Source organism: Phyllostomus discolor, chromosome 5 (genome assembly GCF_004126475.2).
Source record: "Phyllostomus discolor isolate MPI-MPIP mPhyDis1 chromosome 5, mPhyDis1.pri.v3, whole genome shotgun sequence".
Taxonomy (NCBI): domain Eukaryota; kingdom Metazoa; phylum Chordata; class Mammalia; order Chiroptera; family Phyllostomidae; genus Phyllostomus; species Phyllostomus discolor.
The window spans coordinates 72,368,926-72,392,269 of record NC_040907.2 but is presented as its reverse complement, the minus strand read 5'-3'; the positions used below and the strand labels follow the sequence as shown (position 1 = coordinate 72,392,269).

At 45.4% G+C, this 23,344-nt stretch overlaps 1 protein-coding gene across 5 annotated transcripts in view; it reads left to right on the top strand.

The window, feature by feature from the left end:
* Window positions 1-23,344, top strand: part of ABCA4 (ATP binding cassette subfamily A member 4) — a 128,697-nt gene that overhangs the window by 34,108 nt on the left and 71,245 nt on the right. For all 5 annotated transcript variants that reach the window (XM_036026444.1, XM_036026443.1, XM_028511498.2 and 2 more), the window contains exons 7-11: window positions 1,644-1,733; window positions 4,615-4,855; window positions 5,870-6,009; window positions 6,636-6,752; window positions 7,416-7,613. In XM_036026444.1, the coding sequence (XP_035882337.1) occupies window positions 1,644-1,733; window positions 4,615-4,855; window positions 5,870-6,009; window positions 6,636-6,752; window positions 7,416-7,613 (786 nt within the window). The remainder of the gene's footprint in view (window positions 1-1,643; window positions 1,734-4,614; window positions 4,856-5,869; window positions 6,010-6,635; window positions 6,753-7,415; window positions 7,614-23,344) is intronic.

Genomic DNA, 23,344 nt, shown 5'->3' with positions numbered 1-23,344 from the left:
AACAGGAATTAAAGTGCTTTTCCCAGCATATGCTGAAGCTATTTGAAAGAAGTCGTGCCAAGACCAATGCCTAGGCCCAGTGTTAAGGTTAAGGAGAAAAGATACTTCTCAGTGGTATGGTTTCAGTGGTGGCTTTGCCCCTCCTATGTCTGGAAAATTCTTCTCCTGTCTGCTCTGCAGCTGTCACGCATAAGAAAGGCTTTCATTTCAGAGTTAAAAAATAAGCCTGAAATGCCCCCTGAGTGTACCGACATTTATTCTTCAGTCTCAGGGTGAGAGAGAATGCCTAAAGCATTATATCAGGGAGAAAGGGGAGCAGGATGTCACTACAAATGGGAGGCAAGGCTGGTCAAAGCCTCACTCCACCTGCTCCTCTGCTTTGCCGCAGCTGGATTCCTGCACCCATCATTTAGGGGAACCGCTGGCAAATGAAAAGCTGAGGTTGTGGCTTGTGGTCACAAGTGTTTGAATCAGAATTACTTGTCGAGCTTGTTAAAAGACAGATCCCCTCCGGGCGCAATCAGAATGCACACTTGAGCTGGAAAACCACTGTTTTAAAACTTAGAGTTCCATCCCGAAAGACATAGGATTGGTGATGCAAGCAGTTTTGAAACTATGAAGAGTGAAGTCATTCACTCAGGACTTGACCTTGGTTTCTGGAAAACAAGGTGTTCGCAACAGGCTCTGGGGCTTAGAACCAGCAAGTGGATTTCCACGTTCCCCACCGCTGTGGAAAAGGCAGGAACAGTTCCGCCTTGTCCCATGGATCTGGAGTCTCCAGAACTGGGCTGTCACTGCGGAGTAGCAAGGGAACTTCTTTCTCTTTCACGCTGCCAGTAGCAGCCTGAAAGAAAGGTGATGCAACTGGCTAAATCATTTACATAAGAAAGTAGTGCCCAGCAGAGAAAGCCACAAACCTGCCTTAATGGACACAGGGAGCAAAGACTTAACAATGACGAGGAAGCCTAAGCATGTATACAAAGCCCAAGGGGAAGAGATGGGCACCACCACAGGCAGCCTCCTTTACACTCCATTTTCCTTCCTTCGGGAGTCTTGTGTGCTGTCGCTGAACTAGCAATCAGCATCATTTGGCGTATTTCATGTCTCCATGAAACTATTTGTGATTGACTATTTTAGCAGGGTGACTTGGAATAAGAGTCTTTGATTTTCTCAATTAGATAAAAGAAGTGTGTTTCTGAAAGCAGTCTTGCATTAGAAAGAAGGAAGGAAATTCCCCGGCTTGTGTGGCTCAGTTGGTTGGGCACAGTCCCACAAAAGCGAAAAGTTGCCTGTTCGATTCCTGGTCAGGGCACATACCTGGGTTGATGGTCGGGTCCCCTGTTGGGGTGTGGAGTGTGTACAAGAGGCAACCAATCCGTGTCTCTCTCATATAGATGTTTCTCTCCCTCTCTTTCTCCCTCCCTTTCCTTCTTTCTAAAAATAAATAAACAAAATCTTTAAAAAAAACAGTCATGACTCCCTATGACATTCCTGCCTTAAAAAAAAAGGAGGGAGGAAATGTTCTTCAGGCATGCAGATCAGGTGGTGCCTATGCGTGTATGCATAACTATGTATACAAATGTTTTATACATATCATGTATGTATAAAAATGTTTTAAAAACTATTTTTCCTATCAATTACAGCTCCCTACACTCCTAGACAGCAGTTCTCAAGGTGTCGATCTGAGATCCTGGGGAAAAACATTATCTGATATGTCACCAAGAATTCAAGAGGTAAGTGGCCTGATGAGAATTCATTACAGTTTCATTTCACCTTTCCACCAATTTACTACACTTATGATGTCAAACAATTTAATTGTACCTCAAATCTGTTCGTGGAGAAATACATTTGACCTTTCCATCAACAATTTCAAAGCACTTGTTTACATCCTAAATTATCTGTGCTCCTGAGTTGAAGGCAAAAGGGAGGGAACCATCCTCCTGGTTTCACACCTGGGGAGAAATGCAGCCTTGTCTGGTGTGGCACAAATTATCAGCGGACTCACAATGGAATCTAAGTATTTCCAGTACCAAAGTGGTCCATTATTCTGTTATGCTGATAAAATCCATGTAAGTCTGTATTCCACAGCAGTAGTAGGACACAGGTGTAGGATCCTTGCAGGACTAAGTATCTTACATATATTCACTCATTTCATCACAGTGAAAGTAGTTGATTTTTTTGTGTGTTGTTTTGTGAAAGATGCGTGCATTTTAAAGAGCATCTGGTTGCACAAGCCTTTGCCCATATAGAAATCGATCTTCTACTCAGTAGATGGGAAGTGCTGGGGGCATAATGATACACAGATATGGTCACTGCCCTTGTGAAACGTACAGTCCAACAGGGAGAGAGATATGAACAATTGCTTCCAAGTATGATGAGTATTACAAGGGAGGCAAAACAACTTTCCCCAAACGTTCTCCCCCTCCAGCTGACTTGGGCTTAGACAAGCTGGAAAATTGCATGGTTGGGGTCTGTTTTCATAAAGCTAAACTCAACCTGGGCAGAGAGCTGTACAGGGAAAGTTAGAGAGGGTCCGTTGTACTGGATGCCACCTGCTGCTCTGGGAGCCTCCACTTAACATTCTTTTATTTATAAGCATTTAAAAAATTCATATCACTATAATAGGTCTCAAGTTGATTGAGAATGTAAAAAAACAAAATTCCCAAAGCATATCAACACTCTTAATTTTGTGTGGGAGTTCCAGAAGAATTCTTCCCTGTCCAGATAGGTTGAAGCAGACAGCCCCGTGTATATTAACCGATACTAGACCATTTGACCCTGGAACAGCCCCTTCATCTCTGAGTGCCTCGATTAAATGAGCAACATAATAATCACCCTCTACAAGACTGTCCTAAGATGTACTGCCGTTGAAGCAATTTGAGATTCTGACATTATTATTGAAGCCTAGACTGTGATTACAGGCGTGACTCACTGTGCAGGTTCTACCTGGCGCTCAGTAGTTTCAGAGGGCAAGCGTTGGCATGTGGACAAAGAGAGGGAATGACAGGTAAACATCACTTACTGCAGCACAGGATCTGCTCTCAGTCTCACCTGACTGAATCCTAGTGGTTTTTAAAATTCCCACGTGCCTTTGAAAATGAGTAATAACATGTGTTAGGAGAATAAAAGCAGCATTGTTTTTATTTTGTGTTTTTCCTTAAAGCAAAGCCAGATGGCATTATCGGAGCCGAGACCCTGGTCACTCTGAAAGCCCTCTACTTAGTTCTAAGCATTCCAGACCTACCTTCAAAAGATGAGGCTGGGTAGTACAACTGGTACCTTGAGTGGAGAGGAGATCACCAGCCTCTAATTAGTTGGGTGCAGAATTTTAAAAATATTTTTTAAATGTTTTTCCAAGTACTTTTTTAATAAATGCAGGGATTTTATTTGTTTGTTTGTTTGTTTGTTTGTTTGTAGAGAGAGAAGGGAGGGAGATAGAGAGAGAGAGAAACATCAATGTGCGGTTCCTGGGGGTTATGGCCTGCAACCCAGGCATGTACCCTGGCTAGGAATCAAACCTGTGACACTTTGGTTTGGAGCCTGCGCTCAATCCACTGAGCTATACCAGCCAGGGCTCCCAGTATTTTTTAAAGATTTTATTTTTATTTTTTAGAGAGGGGAATGGAGAAAGAAAGAGAGGGAGAGAAACATCACTGTGTGGTTGCCTCTTGCCCACTCCCTATTGGGGACCTGGCCCGCAACCCAGGCATGTGCCCTAGACTAGAATCAAACCAGTGACCCTTTGATTCACAGGCCAGTGCTCAACCACTGAGCCACACCAGCCAGGGCTTTTTCCAAGTATTGAGACTTCATCTGTTGTATATTTGCTTGTATGTTAAAACACACACACACACACACACACACACACACACACACAGAAATCACAAACCACATATATCAGGAAAAGGAAGAGTTCATATTTGGTAAAATTAAGCTAATAAGAAGATAATTTTCCAATTATAAGAAACTAAATTCTAAATTATTATTTGCCCAAAGAAATTTACTCAGGTCTTACCTTTCTAGGACAGCACCATTGCTCCATCATTTTATTCCCTAGGTTTTTTTTTCAATATCTCCATCTTGGTGGAATAATAGAACCCCAAAATTAGTTTACAGAGAAGTACTTTCTACATTTCCCCAAAGACCTATTCCCAAGAAATTCAAGTAAAGACTGAGAGAGACTGAGAGAGACAAGTGATATTAAAATGAACTGGGGTTCACTCTTTGATGTTCTTTAAGACTTATCTTAGTTTCTTTTTTAATTGAACTTACTGGGGTGCATTGGTTTGCAAAACCATCCAGGTTTCCAGTGTACAACTAACAAAACATCATTTGCATAGTTCATTATGCATTCATCACCCCAAGCAAAGTCTCTTTCCATCCCTCTTTCCCTTCCCTTTTCCACCTCCACCTACCCCTGGCCCCTTAGTTTCCTCTTAAGCCCTAAGTGGATGGCAGTAGAGTTCATGATTGCTGAGAATATGGATGTTTTTCTTTTAAATATGGAAGTCAGATACCTATGTGGAGGTCTCCCCAATACTTTGGAACCTGATTTCACAGTACATTATGACTCTGACTGCCTTAAAACAACCTGAAACCTTTACCTTGCCCTAGTTCATCCATCGACCGAGTGTTCAAGACTTGCTGTGGGTGACCAGGCACCTCATGCAGACTGGTGGTCCAGAGACCTTCACTCAGCTGACTGATATCCTGTCTGACCTCTTGTGTGGCTACCCAGAGGGAGGAGGCTCTCGGGTGTTTTCTTTCAACTGGTACGAAGATAATAATTATAAGGCCTTCCTGGGGATTGACTCCACGAGGAAAGATCCTATCTATTCTTACGACAAAAGAACAAGTAAGTTTTCTGTGTCCTGTGTATAATTCAGGCTCTGGTGCCAGTTAAGCTGAAGGTTTGCTGCTTTCAGGTGAAACTGGTCCCAGGGTTGACTCTCCCTTGCTCTTGTTGAGGGGTCTGGGTAAAGAGCTTCTCCTCCCAGAAAAGCATTTCTCCTTATAGGAAGGGGGTGGTGTGCACAGAGTTCTGGATGTGAGCCATGGAAAGAACTGAGACCCACTTGGAAAGGGAACAGAGAGGACATTTCCCACTGATCTGATTGAACTAGGGTTACATTCTAGAGGAAGAGAAGAAAGACAAATGAGGAGGCAGCCCAGAACTGCAAGCCAAGCTCAGGTCAGAAGGGCCCTGGCAAGTAAACACGGCTGTGGGGTGTTTTTACAAACACAATGCGCTGAAAATCTGTGTGCGTAGTACTGAATCGTGTTCCAATGGCAAGTCCCTGGCAAGTCCACTTTCCCACCTTTCAGTATTTTTTTTGGCTCTTATATATAGGGTGAAGGAAAGTGGGGTGGGGAAGAAATGTAACTGAGTGACCCTCCCGTTAAACATTAAAGAGGCAGCGAAGCATGCACTAAACGTCACTGGGCCCTAAAATAGCCACACAACCAAGAAGTTAAGCAGCTAACTGAAGGGAAATCATTGAGACTAAAGCCGAGATTCCAAGGAGAGGCCTCGTGTGGCCTCTGCGTCCCTTTCATCTGAGAATGGCCTCTGTTGCTTGCAATAATCACAAGCGGGCTCCTCAGCTTCCTTCTTCTAAAGCGAAGGAAACCATGGGGCAAACCCCGTCCTTTGTTTCTCTGATGAGGCCCTTATTGAGATGAACTGTGGCATTTAGTTACTTTCTAATGATGAGCTGGTTACTAGTGGGGTATAGCCTATCAATTTAGGTTATCTGTAAAGTCCTCCAGCATAGAGTTGAATAAGGCATGTGATTTGAACACACTAATGACCACGTTTAGCTCTGAGCAGCAGGAGTTTCTATAAAATCTGTCCCTTCTCTCCTGTCAGCGAGCTTTTGTAATGCACTGATCCAGAGCCTGGAGTCTGACCCTCTAACCAAAATAGCTTGGAGGGCAGCAAAGCCGCTGCTGATGGGAAAAATCCTCTTCACTCCGGATTCTCCTGCCACACGCAGGATCCTGAAGAATGTAAGGTTCCAGCTGGCCTTGTCCCTTCTACCCTGGACCACCCAGAAGGATGAGAGGGAGAAAGAAGGGGAGAGAAGAGAGGAGAAGGAGAGGGAGAGGGGTAGAGAGACTGTGCCCTCCTGGTAGTGAGGCTCCTGTTTGTTTTTTGCTAAGTAGACTCTTGAGTTTCTCCCGCATCATCCAAATGCTTTGCCCTAGCACCCCCTGCCTAGGCCCTCCCCTCTCTACCCAGCCTGCGATGAGGTTTTCTTTCCCTGCCCCTGCATTATATCCTTAACGGGAGGGCTCTCAAAGAATCCTGGCTGCCTGAAATAAATACAGGGAGGGTGGCAGGAAGAGCATTTGCTCACAGGGAATCCAAACCTAGCTTTAGTTAGATTCTGAGATAGTAACATCATCAATATTACATGTGCCTCTGAGATACTAAAACATTAGATTCTGTCAATCTGGGAGGCTGGGAAATAGCAGATTGTTCTGCAAAATGTCAGTAGACTGAGAAAATTAAGACACAGCCTAGAAAAGTGTTTCCTAAACATTGAGGGTTTCTGACATGAGCAGGAAAGACATAACTAAAGGTTCTCTCTCGCTTTCCTCTCTGTGGTTTGTCTGCCTCTGTCTGGTTTTAGGCCAACTCGACTTTTGAAGAGCTGGAGCGCGTTAGGAAGTTGGTCAAAGCCTGGGAAGAAGTGGGGCCTCAGGTCCAGTATTTCTTTGAGGAGAGCACCCAGATGGCCGTGATCCGAGTAAGGACGGTGGGGATGGAGGGGGATGGGCAGGAAAGTGCCACTTGCTTCCTTTTCCCAGTAAAGCACTAATCACGATTGGCATCAGATCAAAATATAACAAGCAGGTCCCAAAGGCACTGGTTCCAGAAGACGTCACCCAGTGGAGTCACTGACTTTGGATGGGAAATCTGTTTCTTCAGTTCTGGGGAAATGTAAAGACTGCTATAAGGCCAGTGGCTTCCTGAAGTTCCTTGCTTTTATGAATTCACTTGTAGGCCTCAGATTCACAAAGGGGTGCCCTCAAGGAACTGCCACTTCTGTAATTGCAAAGGTCGTTCTAATTTCCAACTTTGCAAAGCCAGGAGACAAGGGTTCAATATAGCAGGGATAATTAAAAGAGAATGAAAAGATCCATAAGAAAAAGAAAGTTTCCTGTATACCACTTCCCCTGCCCCTCTCCCCCAACCTCAACATACACACCCTTCCTCTATTATAGAGATTTTTTCCGGGGGGGAGATGAGATCTAGATAGGTACACCTATAATAAAAGAAAACCCACAAGTTTTTTAGCTTGCCTTAGAGTCTCTAACTCTATTTATTAAAAATTGGAAATGACCCAAGAACAAGACCAAAGATCCCGTGGAATTTTCTAAATGCTGTGACTGCTTTGCTTCTTCCCAAGGACACCCTGGCGAACCCAACAGTAAAAGGCTTTTTGAATAAGCAGTTTGGTGAAGAAGGCATTACTGCCGAAGCTGTGCTGAACTTCCTCTACAAGGGTGCTCCAGAGAGCCAGGCTGATGATGTGGCCAGCTTCAACTGGAGAGACATATTTAACGTCACCGATCGTGCCCTACGCCTGGCTAATCAATACCTGGAGGTAAGAAACAGCAAGCCACCGAAGTGCTGCACCAGGCCCCTTGAAGACGGCCCTGTGGATGGGGCCAGAGATCTCTCAGCAAGTCACGTGGTCTTGGGTTTCAGCTCTCATTTTCCCCACCGAAGAAATAAGAATTCCCACAGCCTCCAAACAGAGATGGGTCCTGTTCTCTAAGAGCTTATCTACACTTATAAGCAGTTCCCCCACAAATATGTGGGAAGGGGTGTATTCACCAACCTGCAGGCTCCCAGAACCACATCCTTTTGGACTGAGGTTCCAAATCCATCCATCGGAGGCTTCATTACATAGGTGTGATTGACTAAATCACTGGGCTTTGATGACTGATTCAATCTCCAGCCCCTTTCCCCTCCCAGGAGTGGGGATGACAGGCAGGGGGTGGTGGTACTGAGATTTCCAACCTTCTAACCATCTGGTTTTCCTGGTAACCAGCCCCCCTTTCTTAGGTGCTTTTGTAAAGCCACCATCAACATAACAAAGACAGCTTTCTCCTGCTCAACTCAGAGGAAGTTCTAAGGGCTTCAGGAGCTCTGTGTGGGAGACAAGGATGAAAGCCAAATACATATTTCTCATTACAAATCACAGTGTCACATTCAGCTTTGTCTACTCTGTCTTATAAATATCAATTCCACCTCTTGCTTTCCAGGTTCTCTGAGGCCCAGAGGTTTTGTCTTCTGCCCACCACCAGCCTGTCCAGCCTGGCTGGAGTCCAGGGTCTAGTCTCTTTTACTCAGGCATTTGTCCACAGTGACACTGGGTCTACATTCCAAGCACACATCTGGCAGCACCATTTTCATGTTAAAATCTTCGTGACTCAGTCCCCAAGGAGCACAAGTCCTTCCAAACCCACCCCACCCACCTTCCCAGCCAGGGCTCCCTCCCTGGCTTTGGCTCTACTCTTGTCCTTTCTCCACCCTCTTCATACCCTAACCTCTCCTGATTGCCCCCCTTGCAAATTCTGTTTGTCTGCTCGTTTATTAGGGTCTTTTTGCTTAAGAGAGAGAGAGAGAGAGAGAGCGAGCGGGGGAGGGGGGAAGACTTTATAGGCTGGTATAGCTTATAGCTTGGAAGCTCAGGGCATCAGGGCTTAATGCCGCCATGAGGCCCTCCTGTCCTTCCATCTCGCCTTGCAGCTTGTCTCCACCCTCTCAGTCTCGGCCAGGTCCTCTTCCAGTTAGTGACACATGACACATCAGGGCCTTACAGCCCTGTGTGGTCAGCTTTGCACCAAATATTCTGCAGGAAGTGGGAGTGGCTTTCCCAGAGTGTAAGCATTACTGTTAGGCAGCTCTCTGATTGGCCTGGCTGCTCTACCTGTCCTTTGGGGCGGGGAGGGGGTGAGGACTGTGTGCTATGTTAGGGGTCTGGGTCAAATGCCCATCAGGAGAAAGGGAAGCAGAGTTAGCTTCATCTGCATTTCAGGGACTGGGCAGGATTACTGTAAAGTGGGGAAGGGTATTTCCCTAAAAGAAGAAACATAAGGCAGAAAAGCGTGAAATGACATTTCCTTCCCCATCTGTTTAGCTTTCATTCCTTCATTCTTTGGGACTCAGCCCTCAAATGTCACTTCTGCTTCCACATAGGTTTAGCCATTCACTTCTCTGTTTCCCTGGTCTTCTCTTCACACTTCTTTTAGACCCTATCCATGTTAGATTCAGGTTACCTGTTAAACGTCTCCATCTCTGGCTGAATGACAAGACTGGAGTTACCCAGGGTCAGGGAGCACATCCTAAGTATTTCTGAATTCTCGGCCTCAAATTCCCAGGGAACCTCTCCATCTAAGGGACTGTCACACCTGCTAAAGGGCCAGGTCAGGGCTAGGTCTGGGCCTCGTATCAACTGGAACCACTAGAAGGTAGAAGATGCTCTGGGCATTAGGAGAGGGAATTAAGGTGAGGGCCCCCAAGAGCAGTCCTCCTCCCCCAGACTCCCGGTTCCTGAGGGCAACTAAATAGTGAGGAAAAGCCTGGCTTTATCTGCTTTTGAGGACTCCCTGTTGCCCTGGTACCACCAGAATTTCCCCAGACTGTGGGACCTTCCCTCTCGAACCATGGAAGGGGCAGCAGAGGCTCCCTGGGTGGCCTTTCAGAATAGGCCAGTGTGACAGCAACAGCACCAAACTTCAGGTTACAAAGTGATTCCCAACTTGTCTGAAAGCAAGAATGACCTTGGGTGCCTTTTACAAAACAGATTTCTGGATACCTACTCAGATCAACAGACTCAGAATTCCAGGGATGAGGCCTGGGAATCTGTATATTTGCACACCTATTAGATTGGTGGGAACTTCAAATCCCCTTGTGTAATTACTCGGTTGACGTCGCCCTCCTCTCACAGTGCCTCCAGCAGCTAAGTCTCCGTGCCTGGCTGTGCCACCACCATCTACCACTGTGGCTACAATATAGGCAGAACCCTTGGAGGAGGCACGGATGGAAGAGAGGGGCTCTATTCCTTCCTTCTCTCAGAATGGAGTTCAGGGGTTTTCACAATGTTTTGGTTAGGTACTGTCAGTAACAAATATATCACAAATGGGATTTTTTTATTTGTCACCATTAAATGCCTGAATTTTAAACAGATTCTTGGACTGGGGGCTCATATCCATCAGCTCATTCAACTTCAGATCCCCAGTAGCTTTTCCAGAACTGCTACCTTCCCCATGAAGCTCCATGAGATTTCCCAGTTCAAACTGGGCTTCTTCACCATTTTGGCTTTTCTAACCAAGACATCATGGAGCAAAGAAATAGATTGTCAGGCTTTCTCTGCATCTTTCCCAGTGTTGTCTAAAGCCAGTGATGACCACTTCTTTCAAGTCATTTGTCTGCTCCTCGAGGATCATGATTTCCATCATCATCTTCCGGATTTGGCGGACGTGTGGATGCTAAGCGTAGGAGGTCCTTCAAATCCGATTGTTGCATCTTTAGTAAAAGCAACACAGAATAGACAAAGCAAATAGCCATCGGGTAGTCTCGACATCAATGTGGGCTTCAGCCCTGGTCTGCCATTTTCTGACCACAGAGCACTTTTTGTCACAGATAAAGTCTTTGCTGTGGAAGTTAGGCAGTTTTTGCCCTGAACATCCTCAGTAATTAGCTTGACTTTTCTAAATGCAACTTCATCATTCTGCAGAGCAGCTAGGCTAACTTCAAAAACACAACCTTTGAGACCATCAGATGTGATCTGGTTTCCTTGCATCGTCGTGACCAGTGTTCTTCCAATATTTCTTACATTGAACATAGCTGGTGCTATATTACACCAATCTTACTTAGAAAATGGATCAGCTACTTTCTTCTTGGCTCCCTTTTAACACCTTTCATTAGGCACTTGTTCAACCACCACAGTGCTGCTCAGAAAGCCAAAAGGGGCAGTGTTGAAGAATATTTCTTGCCTCATCTGATTTGACATTTGCGTGGTAACATAAAGGTCTTGTTTTCTTGAAGCATTATTTTTTTCTGGGTAGCTTGTGCTTAATGTAGAACCAGACACCCAACAGAAATTTTAAGAATTCAGCCTCTGGTGCCAGACTGCCTGGGTTTAAATCCCTACTAGTTGTGCCTCAGTTTCCCTATCTATAAAATGGGGATATTAGTAGTTCTTACCTAGTAGGCTTGTTATGAGGATCAAATGAATTCATGCCAAGCACCTGGAACAGTTCCTGGCATATAATAAGTTCTTAGTAAATATTATCTTTTAAACAAAATACAAACAAACAAAAAATACTGCTTAGAAGAAGGAAGGTGGCATTGGTGAAATCAGACCCAGCCAACCCTGCTCCTCCTCTAGGGATTACAAAACTGCTAATTACATCCAGCCTCAACCACCAACACTTCCCGAGGGCTTTGTAATCCCATTAGCCTACTGGAGAGCTCCCGGGCAAAGGCCAGGTGGCCACAGGTCAGTGGCCTCCCCAGGGGTCCCTAAGAGGGGTTTTGGTGGTGCAGAAGCTCAGCAGGTGATTATGAAGAGGTTTCCGATCTTCCTGCCTGGGGTGGGGGAGGGAGGAGGAGCACCAGGAGGGAAGGACCTGAAAGAAGGTAGGAGGGGAAATGTGCAGTGAGGGAGAAACGGATCATTGTGATTGGTCCTGGGGTTTCCTGCTGTTGATCTTGTGTTTTGGGAAGTCCGGAGGAGGAGCTGTGGAGACCCCCAGCTCCCACTCTGAGGGTCTCTCTGGGACTAGGTGGCAAGTGTGTTCCTTCACAGACCGTTTGCAGCTTGGCTGAGGCTCTCCTTGGCAGTAATGCGACCCGTACTAAAGAGCTGTGAGAACTTCCTGGGCCAGCCACTAAGCTTACTACCAAAAAAGAAAAAAAAAATCCCTTAAGAGAAATTAAGCAAAAAACAATTTTAAAATGAAAATTATGTCAGTTGAGGTCAGTGGGCACTCAGATATGACATTGAGCAATAAAATTGAACTAAGAGCAAAGACCTTTAAGCCTTTTATTGTTGTGGGGAAGGGAGTGATCCAGTAGGTTTTTCTCTTCAAGTAATAGAAAGGCTAAATCTCCTTCCTTTCTGCTTGGGGTGAGGTCTTAGCTTCTGGACGTTCCATTGAGTGGCCTGGAGTGTGTCCCATTCCCCAGGAGCCACCTTGCTCCTGGGGAGCAAGCATGCGATGTCAGGCTACAGCTTACGGACGACTCTCACCCATCCAGTAAGGGCAAGTGGGCCTGGACCTCTGCCTCTTATGAGCTGCATCACTCTAAGAAAGTCACTTACCTTCTAAGGCTTAACTGTCTTACCTATATGTCCAGAGAGTAGTACAACGAACCTTATAGGGTTGTTGCTGACAAATGAGAGAAGTGTGCAGAGCACTCAGAACACTGATGTCAGTTAGGCAGGAGTGTGAATTCTCTGCCCTTGAGTTCCTTGTCTGTTAGGTGGGACGAGGTGAGGGTGATAGCGTCTTCTGTAGCTGCAAGGATGAGATGGGAGAGGGCTGGGTGCACAGCAGGAACTTTTGATGCGTGGCAATTCTTGCTGTGAGCCACATGAATGTCCACCCTGAGCCACAGACCAAGCAAGGAATGTACCTTTTTCTCAGGTTCCAAACACAGTGTAAACATTACCCAGGGACTGGGAAGCTATTCTTCATATTAACCTTAGTGAATTGGCTTAGAATCAGGAATGTCAGGCCGTTCCTGCAGGCACAGCTGGATGGCCCTGGGCACATCCTGGCACTTCTGCGGAGATGGCCCAGTGGCTCTGGAACTTTTCTTGTTCTCAGTTGGGGGTTTCTATGACCTCATTCATCCTATAACCATATTTTGCTTTCCCCATCATGCCCTGCCCTCAGCACGGGGGAAAAACCAACAAATTAATGAAAGGCAGACTTCCTGGTCAGCAGGTGTGCAGTGTGGACCAGGGAAAGGGGCCATGATTTTGGGAGCCTCACATCTCAAGCAAGTGGAGGGATGCATTTCTGCAGGCCTTCTGGTCACGCTGTTTGCCACATCAACAGGCCGAGGGCAAGTGAGTCTTCATTTAGGTCATCGTCTTAGACTAGTATGTTTCTACTTTTATGGTCATCATTTATGTGTCTTATTCACATATTTTTTTCTGCTGGAGAAAAGCACAGTTAGAGAAATTAAAAATTTATTTCTCTGATTACCCTTTAGTTAAAACAAACATGTACAGCCCTCCCCTTTGGTTTCTTTGTCTAGGGAAAGGTTAGGTCTGGCACAGATGAAACACTATTTATATAGAGTTCACAGTGTATTTTAATTTCATAGCATATTCGAATTTCAGATCTTGAATGTCACATCAGGAAGCTGAATCCAGCCCAACCTTAATATGAAAATACCTCTAAGCAATGTATAACACTGTGCTTCAACCAGTTCCAACTACCTGTCCCTAAACCTTGAAAAAAACATGTATTCATTAATTGCCTTTTCCTCTGCTGTCAACACAGCCACTACAGGCGCATCACTCTTTCTATCTGCGTGACGGCGACCTTGTTGATGGATTGGCAGCGGGGGCTTTGTTGGACCGCCTTTCCTCTGTACCTTGCACGCTGTTGGCCACAAGCCACCACCACCCAACCAGATTGTGCTCAGGGGTGAATTTTTCAAGCTAACCTAAGAAAAATACAATTAGCAAGATAAAGCTACTGATCATGTAACAGAATTTAGAGACAAATGTATAGATGTTTGCAGAATATCAGTCCTATTGCTTTCTTCTGTTGATTCATTAACTTCAAAATGTGCATCGGGAGGCTGGGGTGAGGTTGCAGGAGAGGGAGGAAGGGTACAGACGTGTGTACCATTAGGGCAATACTATTTTCAAGAGTCACAAACTGGATCATAAGCAACTAACTCATGGTCAGTGACCTTATTTCATGCTTCCTCAGTTGCAGGACTGAGCAGAGCAAGTCCTGCTTAGGACTGGACTGGGCGGAGCAAGGAGAACACAGGTTGGGGGTGGCCCGCACTCATGGGTGCAGGCAAGGGGCTTGTACTTGAGTCTGGGGCACTTCTACATGTCATCTTATACACTGATCTTAACTACCTGCCCAGCAGGCATGACTACTGTCATTTTATAGAATTAAAAAAATGGCATTCCTGACATGCCACAGCAGATAAGCGGGAATCTGGAATTCCAATCCAGACCTGCCTGACTCCGAAAAGGATGTTCTTTCTGCTATATTACGAGGGGCACATGAGTGAGGGCTCAGTAGGAATTGTTTGGGTAAATTATGAAATGAGCCAGATGAAGGCACCAATTATTTTATAATATTGAGGATAACAGACACTATTCTGAGTGGGTCTTTTCTGCTTGAAAATACCTAGGTTTATAGTGGAAAATCTAAAAGATTTGAGCTCATTCCACCATTCATATATTTGCGTCTGTTGAACTCTCTACATCTGAATAAACACAATCCACCCCTGAGCCCCAGAAGCTCACATTCTATGGGGAGAGAGAAGCATGTGATTAGATGATGTCACAGCAGTGGAATCTCAAAGAATGGCCAGAACAAGAATTCAGTCTGATGGCGTAGAAACAGGTTGCACAACTTCAAATTCAAAATGTCACAGATCTTCCAAGGATTGCCAATTCTTCCTCCCACTTATCTCTGAAATCTCTCCTCTCCCTCTTCACACATGGCTTCTGTTTACAGAGGCCTGGGCTGCCTGTGTTAGCTGGTCTGGGGCCTCCAGTCTCTCGCTCCTTCCATTCATTCATTTCCCACGTTGCCTCCAGTGAGATCCTTTTAAAACCCTAGCCTTGCCATGGTGTGCCCACCTAAAGCTACTCAGTGCCCCCCTTATTGCCGTAATGGTGACGCCCACTGTGCTCTAGCCCCCTCATGACTCTCCCACGTTACACAGGATGGACAGCATACTGAGTGGCTGACCCCTTACTGTCTCAATACCTGCATCCCCCTTCAGGACCCAGCTCCTGTATTTCAGGGTTTCTATGTCCTGAAACCACATTCCCTCCATCATACCCCTCCCCACACCCATAAACCCGAATCCCTTAAAGTTCCATACTGTCTTCTTATTATTTGTTTAATCCTCACCCAAGGATATGTTTATTGATTTTAGAGCCAGAGAAAGGGTATGAGAGAGTAAGAGAGAAAGAGAACATCGATTGGTCACCTCCCCTATATGCCCTGACCAGGGATTGAACCCACGACCTAGGTGTGTGCCCTGACCAGGGATTGAACCTGCAAAATTTTGGTGTACAGGACAATGCTCCAACCAACTGAACCACTTAGCCAGGGCTTATTTATCTTTTGATTTCCCAATTTACCTCAGCGGAGCTGCCGTGGCATAAACCAGACATTCATTAATGCCAAATTAAAACTGAAAATACATTTAAAGCTGGGCCTTAAAATTTTAATTTGCTGGCTAAGCAAGGCAGAAAGACAATCTCGGGCAGAAGGAAGACCATTAGCAAAGTACAGAGGAAGAACCCGCAAGACAAGCTCAAGAGAAGCAGGTAGTCTGGGTAGGGGTGTGGCTGTACATCGGGAAAGTGGTTGGACATGCGGAGCAGCAGTAGTCTGCAGAGATGGGGCTAGAAAGGTCAGCTGGCCTGGTCTGTGAGCCACTTCATCCTGCAGAGGACAGGACGTCATCTCCAGCACTTATTTATGGGCTCTGTGAGTCTGGGCCACATCAGTGTCTCACTGCCTGAGAAACGAGGGTGACGCTGAGGCTGCAGTTCGGTGGTGCGCACCCAGGTGGCTGCACCAGAATGTGCTCAGACTGGCCAGTGACCAGCTCTATTGACCACTAAATATTTTAAACATGGTAATACCTGCCTCCCAGAGTTGTCAGGATGATTAAACATGAAACCTTTGAGAGCTCAAGTCCCCTGCAGTTGTCAACCAAGTTATTGATTGTTCTCCCTGGGACCCAACTAAATAGCAACCATTACCTGGTGGCTTTGCCTCAGTGTGGGGCTTCCTGCTCCAACTCGGCCTTTTTATTTGCTCCACTATTGTATTTATTTGTTTTAGAAACAGGCATTTTTTAACAGCGGTGCGTTTCCTGTCCCTTTGTTTTCCAGTCATGGTGCATTTCCTCACTCTTTGTGGTTGACCGTTTCAGAGGTTTGTTCACCTGTGCACTGTGTTGGATGAAATTTATTGCACTGCCTTGGGCTCTATCTCACTATCCCAACCAAGCACACAGCCCAAAGCTATGTTAGTCAGTGGCATTTTCCATGTGGTGCGAAATGGATCTTAAGGGTAACAGTCTAGATCTGCCAGGAAATCTATTCTGGGATGTTTGCCCACACCCACTGGCATTTTTCAAAAGGAACCCCAGGTGTCTACATTAACACCAGCAGGACCACTTTAGGCCTCCATTGGCATCCATCAGCTGCTTTGTGCTCAGCCTGAGTTGGAAATTAAAGAAGTAAGAGGCAGGACTATAGAGCCAACATCTCTAAGAGGGGGTGCGGTGCCTCCCTTATCCATGAAGACTCTCCCCCACATGTCCTGGGTCTATTAGGGGGTGTGCAAAATATGTCAGTGCAGGGTGCCTGTCTCCTTTGACTATCAAGTTCAAACAAAAAGGTTTTGTTTCTTTTCTTCCACTGGACAATGTTTCCCATTTAATAAATAATTTAATTTATCTATTACTTAATGTGTTTGAGTTAGAGTCAGAGAGGTCACAGCTGAAGAAGGGAGCCTGCTGCTACTGCAGCTTCTCCTCCCGAGGTGCTGTTTGATTTAGCTGTGTAAACAAATGACTGCACTCTGCAGAGGTCCTTGGCGCAGCTGCCTGCCCTGGAGAGAGCTCCGACCTCTTCCGCCAGGATGAACTCTGCTTCCTGGGGACTTTCAGCAAAACAGCCGAATCATGGGACTTGTGTGGACATCAGAGAGTGGTGGCCCTGCCACCTGGGTTTTGCTACAGCAGTCAGGAACTGAAGGAGACACAGATACCTCTTTTAGGGCATCGTAGGGCTGAGATGCTGAACTCTTAGTTTCAAAATTCACCCAGAATCTGCCTGGGACCATAAGACACTGTCTCTCTATTCACTGACAATGCCCTTAGAATTCTTTTCCTAATAGTAGTGCTATCTTTATATTTGCTCCTTACACTGGCCAGTCCTTATTCTATCTCATTCTTTTCTGCCATCCATAATTGCACCATTTCTGATTGTGTAGAGCCAAATAGCTTTTAAGATTTTATTTATATATTTTTAGAGAATGGGGAGAGGAGGGAGAAAGAGAGAGAGAGGGAGAGAAACATTAGTTGCCTCTCGCAGACCCCCAGCTGGGGACATGGTGCCACCCAGGCATGTGCCTTGACCAGGAATCAAGCTGGCAACCTTTTGGTCCACAGACCGGCACTCAGTCCACTGAGCCGCACCACCCAGGGCTCAGACAGCTTTCATAGATAGTTTCCATGGCCTCAGCTTCATTAGAACCCACTATACATCTTTCTTTAAAAATGTTTTGATTGTTGTTCAGTTACAGTTGTCCCTATTTTTCCCCATTACTATCCCCTGCCCTACCCATCCCCCACCTTCCACATTCAATCTCCCCCCACCCCCGATTGTCCTTGTCCATAGGTCCTTTATATATGTTCCTTGATGACCCTTCCCTTTCATTCCCCTCCTCTCTGGTTACTGTCAATTTGTTCTTTATTTCTATATCTCTGGTTCTATTCTGCTTGCTTGTTTGTTTTGTTGGTTAGGTTCCACTTATAGATGAGATCATATGGTGTTTGTCTTTTACTGACAGGCTTACTTCACTTAACATAATGCTCTCCAGTTCCATTCATGCTGTTGCAAAGGGTAGGGGCTCCTTCTTTCTTTCTGCTGTGTAGTATTCCATTGTGTGAATATATCAGTTTTTTTATCCACTCATTTACTGATGGGCACTTAAGCTGTTTCTAACACTTGGCTATTATAAATAATGCTGCTATGAACATTGGGGTGTATACGTTCTTTTGAATTGGTGTTTCAGGATTCTTAGGGTATAATCCCAGCCGTGGAATTGCCGTGTCAAAAGGCAAACCAATTATATTTCGACTTGCAAGCTAATGAGACCAGAGCAAATATGTATATAGAAATTAATGGCCTTGACCAAAGGTTTAGGCATTAATCTTTGCCTCCGCAAAACACTCGTGTACACACTCATGTAAATAGACAGGCTCATTAGCCAAGATTTTAACTTTGGAGACCAGAGCAAATACCAACAGGGAATGAGGCAGGCGGCCTCAATGTAAGAATTCAAGGGTATAGCATGAGTTATACCTCAGATGATGGCCCATGGACTTCTGATTAACGTCCAGAGCTGCTTTCACAATTGCTCAGCCTTGGCCTCAGGAAGATCTGGTGCAAATGATATTCAGGATTAACTTCACCAGACCTTCCTATGGGTAGAATTGTCTGAGTTTCACCTAATGGCCAGTGAGCAGCCAGTGAGCAGCAGTGGGTTAGGACCCACCTCCTCCCGTCCCTGGTTGCTCAGGTGGGGAGTGGGGCTTTGGCTTCTGTCCACAGTGTTGTTCTGACCAGATGAGTTGCTGTGGTCAGTTCAGGACCGGTTGTGTTCCCAGACATATCATTTAAAGAAAATAACTCCCTGGATAGACAGCTGTTATGAATGAAAGGTATTCTGGCAAGGGCTTAAAAATCCACTAGACTCTGTTGACATTTAAGATATTTTGCATAAACAGTAATAGAAATGGCACTTATTGAGACAGTTTAACTATGCAGCTAACTACCTCTATCCAGAGGAAATTCACTGTGACCCATTGTGCCCCGTGAGTGAGTTGGGAGGGACCATGGTAACTGATTTCCTAAGGCGGTCGTGTGGCTTCAGAGCATTAATACCAGCAATGCCCTTGGGCTGGTTTGGGGTGTGTAGTAAGGATAAGCATCAGCTTTTATTCTCACCAGGAGGCGCTGGCTGGCCCTTCACACACGCGGCCACGCAGTCCTCAGAACACGGTTCTGAGATAGGGCGCATCTCAGTTCTACAGAGGGAAACAGAGGCCACACAGGTAGGAAACAACAGGGTGGGGACGGTTTTTGGGGCCATTCGTCTCTTAAACACTACGTTACACCACTGTCCAAGATGAGAAGATAATCCAACTTTGAAAATGGGTCAGAGGTGTTTCAGGGTAGAAATGAGTGTTTGCAGACCTTTTAAGTGTTGTTTTTCCAGAGAGTGTCAGGGTACCAATCTAGGGGGACAGAACAGGAAACGTGACTATATTAGCTGCCTGATAAAACAGCCGGAATGGAGCCCACGTCACTGCGGGATCCAGCAATGTCACTGCCAACATCAGCCGCTTGAAAGTTCATTTGTCTTTTTTGGGTTTGTTGTTATTGTTTTTGTTGTTTTTCTGTTTTGCTTGACTGAGAGTTGAGCTCTCATTAACATCACAGCAAAAACTCACTTTCTACTGATTTCTTCTAGTTTACCATATGAATTCTGGGCATACGGGATTATTTTCAAAACACAGTAGTGAAGTTATATTTCTTACAGCATTCAGGACTTCTAAAATGAGTTTAATTCTATAAACACTTATGGAGTCCCTCTCATGAGAAAATGCTATTCCAGGGACCACAGTGAGCAAGACAGGGCCCCTGATCTCAAGGAACTTACTGCTGCTGGAGCTGTGCTGACCTGTGTAGTAACCAGAGCCACAGGCGGCTTTTTAAAAAAAGTTTTTTAATTTATTACCCTTGGCTGGTGTGGCTCAGTGGATTGTCTACTGGCCTGCCAACTGGAAAGACACCGGTTTGAGTCCAGGTCAGGGCACATGCCTGGGTTGTGGGCCAGATCCCCCGTCGGGGCATGTGTAAGAGGCAGCTGATTGATGTTTCTCTCACACATCGATGTTTCTCTCCCTCCTTTTCTCCTTCCCTTTCCTCTCTCTAACAATAAATAAATAAAGTCTTTTAAAAACTTTTTTTATTTATTGATTTTAGACAGAAGGAAGGGAGGGAAGGACACAGAGAGAAAAACATTGATTTGTTGTTCCACTTATTTATTCATTCCTTGGATGCTTCTTGTACGTGTGCCCTGACCAAGGATTGAACCCACAACCACGGTGCATCAGGATGACACTCCAACCAACAGGGTACCCAGCTGGGACTTTTAAAATCTAAATTAATTTAAATGAAAAATTCAGTACCTCAGATGCACTAGTCACATTTCAAGTACTCAATGGCCAGATGTGGTTACTGGCTCCCATATGGGGTGGGGCATCAATATAGAGCATTTCTACATTCCAGAAAGTTCTACTGGTCAGTGCTGTCTAGGTTGAGAGATCTTCCAGCTCAGAAACTATGCTGCCCTGACTTTGTGGTTGGAGTGTGGCTTACCTTAGAGCAATGTGCGGGGAACAGCACCACCCTCAGGCTCCACGCGAAGACATGGGTTCAGATTCAACTCCTGACCTACATTGACCTTGGCAAAGCCCTTCAGCCCTCACCTCCAATGCCAGCTCCCTCACAGGTACATCAAGGACATGAGACCACAAGATTTCTACAACTCCTTCTGTTCAAATATCCTGGGAGGCTGTGAGTAAATTAGTAGAACATCATGTGGTATGTGTGCGCCACAGCTAAAAGAAACTACAAAGAAAAAGTCCATTTCCCAAAATAATTTTGTTTTCATTTTAGAAATTTTTTGCAGATTCATTCTAATTTCTATTCTAAAATTTTATGTATGCAGTCCTAAACTTGCCAAACTGATTTTTAAAATGAGATTATTTTATTATTCATCTTTGTAGAATGTCAAGGCCTCCCTAAAAGAAACTTAAATTTATTTTTTAAAATACACTCTGACAGTCATACACTTCTATGGCTCCTCACCCAAGCAGCAGACTGCCAACTCTCTGTTACTGAGGGAGCTTGGCCTTGGGCTGCGATGCCAATCTACATATCAGATCTCCCCTCATCCCACAAAAACCATCAAGTAGCAAGCCCCACATTATTTCTACCTAGAAAAAGTGAACATTTACTGAGGACCTTCTATGTCATGAGGTCCTTAAGTCCTTCATCTCACTTAAGGACTGGGCAATGCTAAGCTGAGCAATGCTTGTTTACAAAGAATAGCTTGCTAAAGAAAAATGTCCATTTCCTTTAACTCTATGATGTGTGCCTACGTACACTTACTGGTATTTCTTAGAGAAACACCAATTCTATTTCATTTTATAAAAACTATTTTCTTATTGTGGTGTCCCTTAAGCCTTAGACCTCTCAATTTTCTCATGTACCTGTACTTCTCTTTCCTGTCTCAGCCGGAAAACTAATAGCATCCTTTGTTTTCTTTTTATCTAGAAGACTGGGAACATGACAGGGGACCTGGTCCCAGGATGTGGAATCTGGGGTGGGACATTCAGTTCAGAAGGCCCAAGGAGCATTGATTGGCTGCACCTTGTTGTTCAAATCCAGCTCCTCAGTGAAGAGTTCTGGTTCACCCTCTGATGCCCTGGGTGGGATTCAGTGGTGAGGAGTTTTTGGTCAATGAGTTTGGTTTGCCTGCTTCTTACCAGTGCGGCAGGAGTTTGGGTCTCTGGTTGGGTCCTTAGGATCAGTCCACTAGTCTCACTTCTTCATTTTTCCTGGTAGTTGTTGTGGAAACCACTGAATTGGAATTTGATTCCTACTCTACTGCTTTGGAGAAGTTACTCAGCCTCTTTGAGCCTAAGTTTCCTGGGCTGCAAAGTGAGGATAAATGATAACTGCTCTCCTGCTTTCCCAGCTGGTCACGAGCATGTGGAGGGTTTGTGGACCCAGTAATACCTGTGGCTCCTGATGTGGGGGAAGAAGTCTAGTCCTGGGGTCAGAGAGGGGGAGGGAATCCAGGGCATGCCGTGTTCTAGCTGTCTGACCTCTGGCAAGTCTCCTGTGTTCAGTTTCTCTTAGTAAAATGAGGATTCCAGATAATTCAGGCTCTGTGAGAATCAATTTGTTCCTTAAGCCTGCCTTACGTCAACAGCCTCCTAACCACTCTTCCTGCTTCCTCCTTTCCCTACCAGTGATCTTTTGGAAACAGGATCTGATCCCATATGTCTTGTTCCTGCTTAAAGCCCTGCAGTGGCTCCTTGGGGCTTTTAAGGTTTGTCTGGAACATTCCTGGTTTTAGCTTAGAGAACCTCATGCCCCAGGAAACCCCTCTATATGTTGGTCCCACTATAGAGCTAGCTGAGCAACCGATCTGGTTCCCACCCACCTCCTTAGTGCTCCTCTTTCACCATACGTCTATCTCTCTTTGCCTACATAATTCCACACACACTGGAATGACTGGAGAGTGTTTGACAAAATGCTGATGCCCAGGTCTTCCTCTTGAGAACCTGGTTTCTTTGTTTAGAGTGGGGCCTGAATGTGAGTATCTTTTTAAACCTCGTCAGTGGCTCTAAGGCTCAGCCATGGATGGGAGCCACTGCTCTATTCCTGTGGATCTCCGGACACCTCCTGTGTGGTTCCTGTGCTGGGCATGTTGCCTGTCCCTGCATTCCTCCTGCAGGCCAGTTCCTGCTCATCTTCTTCATACCCAGGAGTCTCTTTCTCCAGGCAGCCCTCCCAGAGCTCTCCAGGGAGGCTTAGCTACCTCCCTCTGCTGGGCTCCCAGACTCCCCTGGGCTTGCTTTCATCAGAACCTGATCATTCTGCATTACAATTGTTAGTTTACTCCAACCCTCTCCCTTATTAGGGCTTGGGTTTCCTTCAGGAAGAGATTTTATCTTTCCTTCTTGTATCCCTGGAGCCAAGCAGGCTCTGGCACACTGCAGGCTCTCAGTAAGTATTCGGCGAACACATGGATCAAGACAAGGCCATCTGACCTCTTCTGAGTTACACTATAAGAAAGAAACATCAACACAATAACCCAAGTGCATTCTAGGAACAAGGGGTTAAGGGAAAAACAGATCCAAATAAGTACTTTAACAAATTTATGAATGACCCCTAATATTCAAATTAAAAGAAATTCTTAGTTTTGCTCTTTTGGGAGTAATGATTTTTTTCTGTTCCAGGGAGAAAAAAAAGATATGTTAGGAAATTCCTCCATTACCAGCATTACCTGTCATGAAGTGGTGATTGGAAATGATTCTCTGACAAACTCATTTTGGCCCTCTGTTATTTTTTTTTTCTTCCTCCTTTTCCTCAGCTGGCCATCCTTGCGTGTTTGCAGAGAGGCAGGAAGGTTCACTGTTTCTGTCTTTAAAACTCTTTTATCGGCAGGCTTTCTGATCTTCAAAGCAGCCTGTATTCAGTGTGACCCCACTCCCTTGACTCCCCAT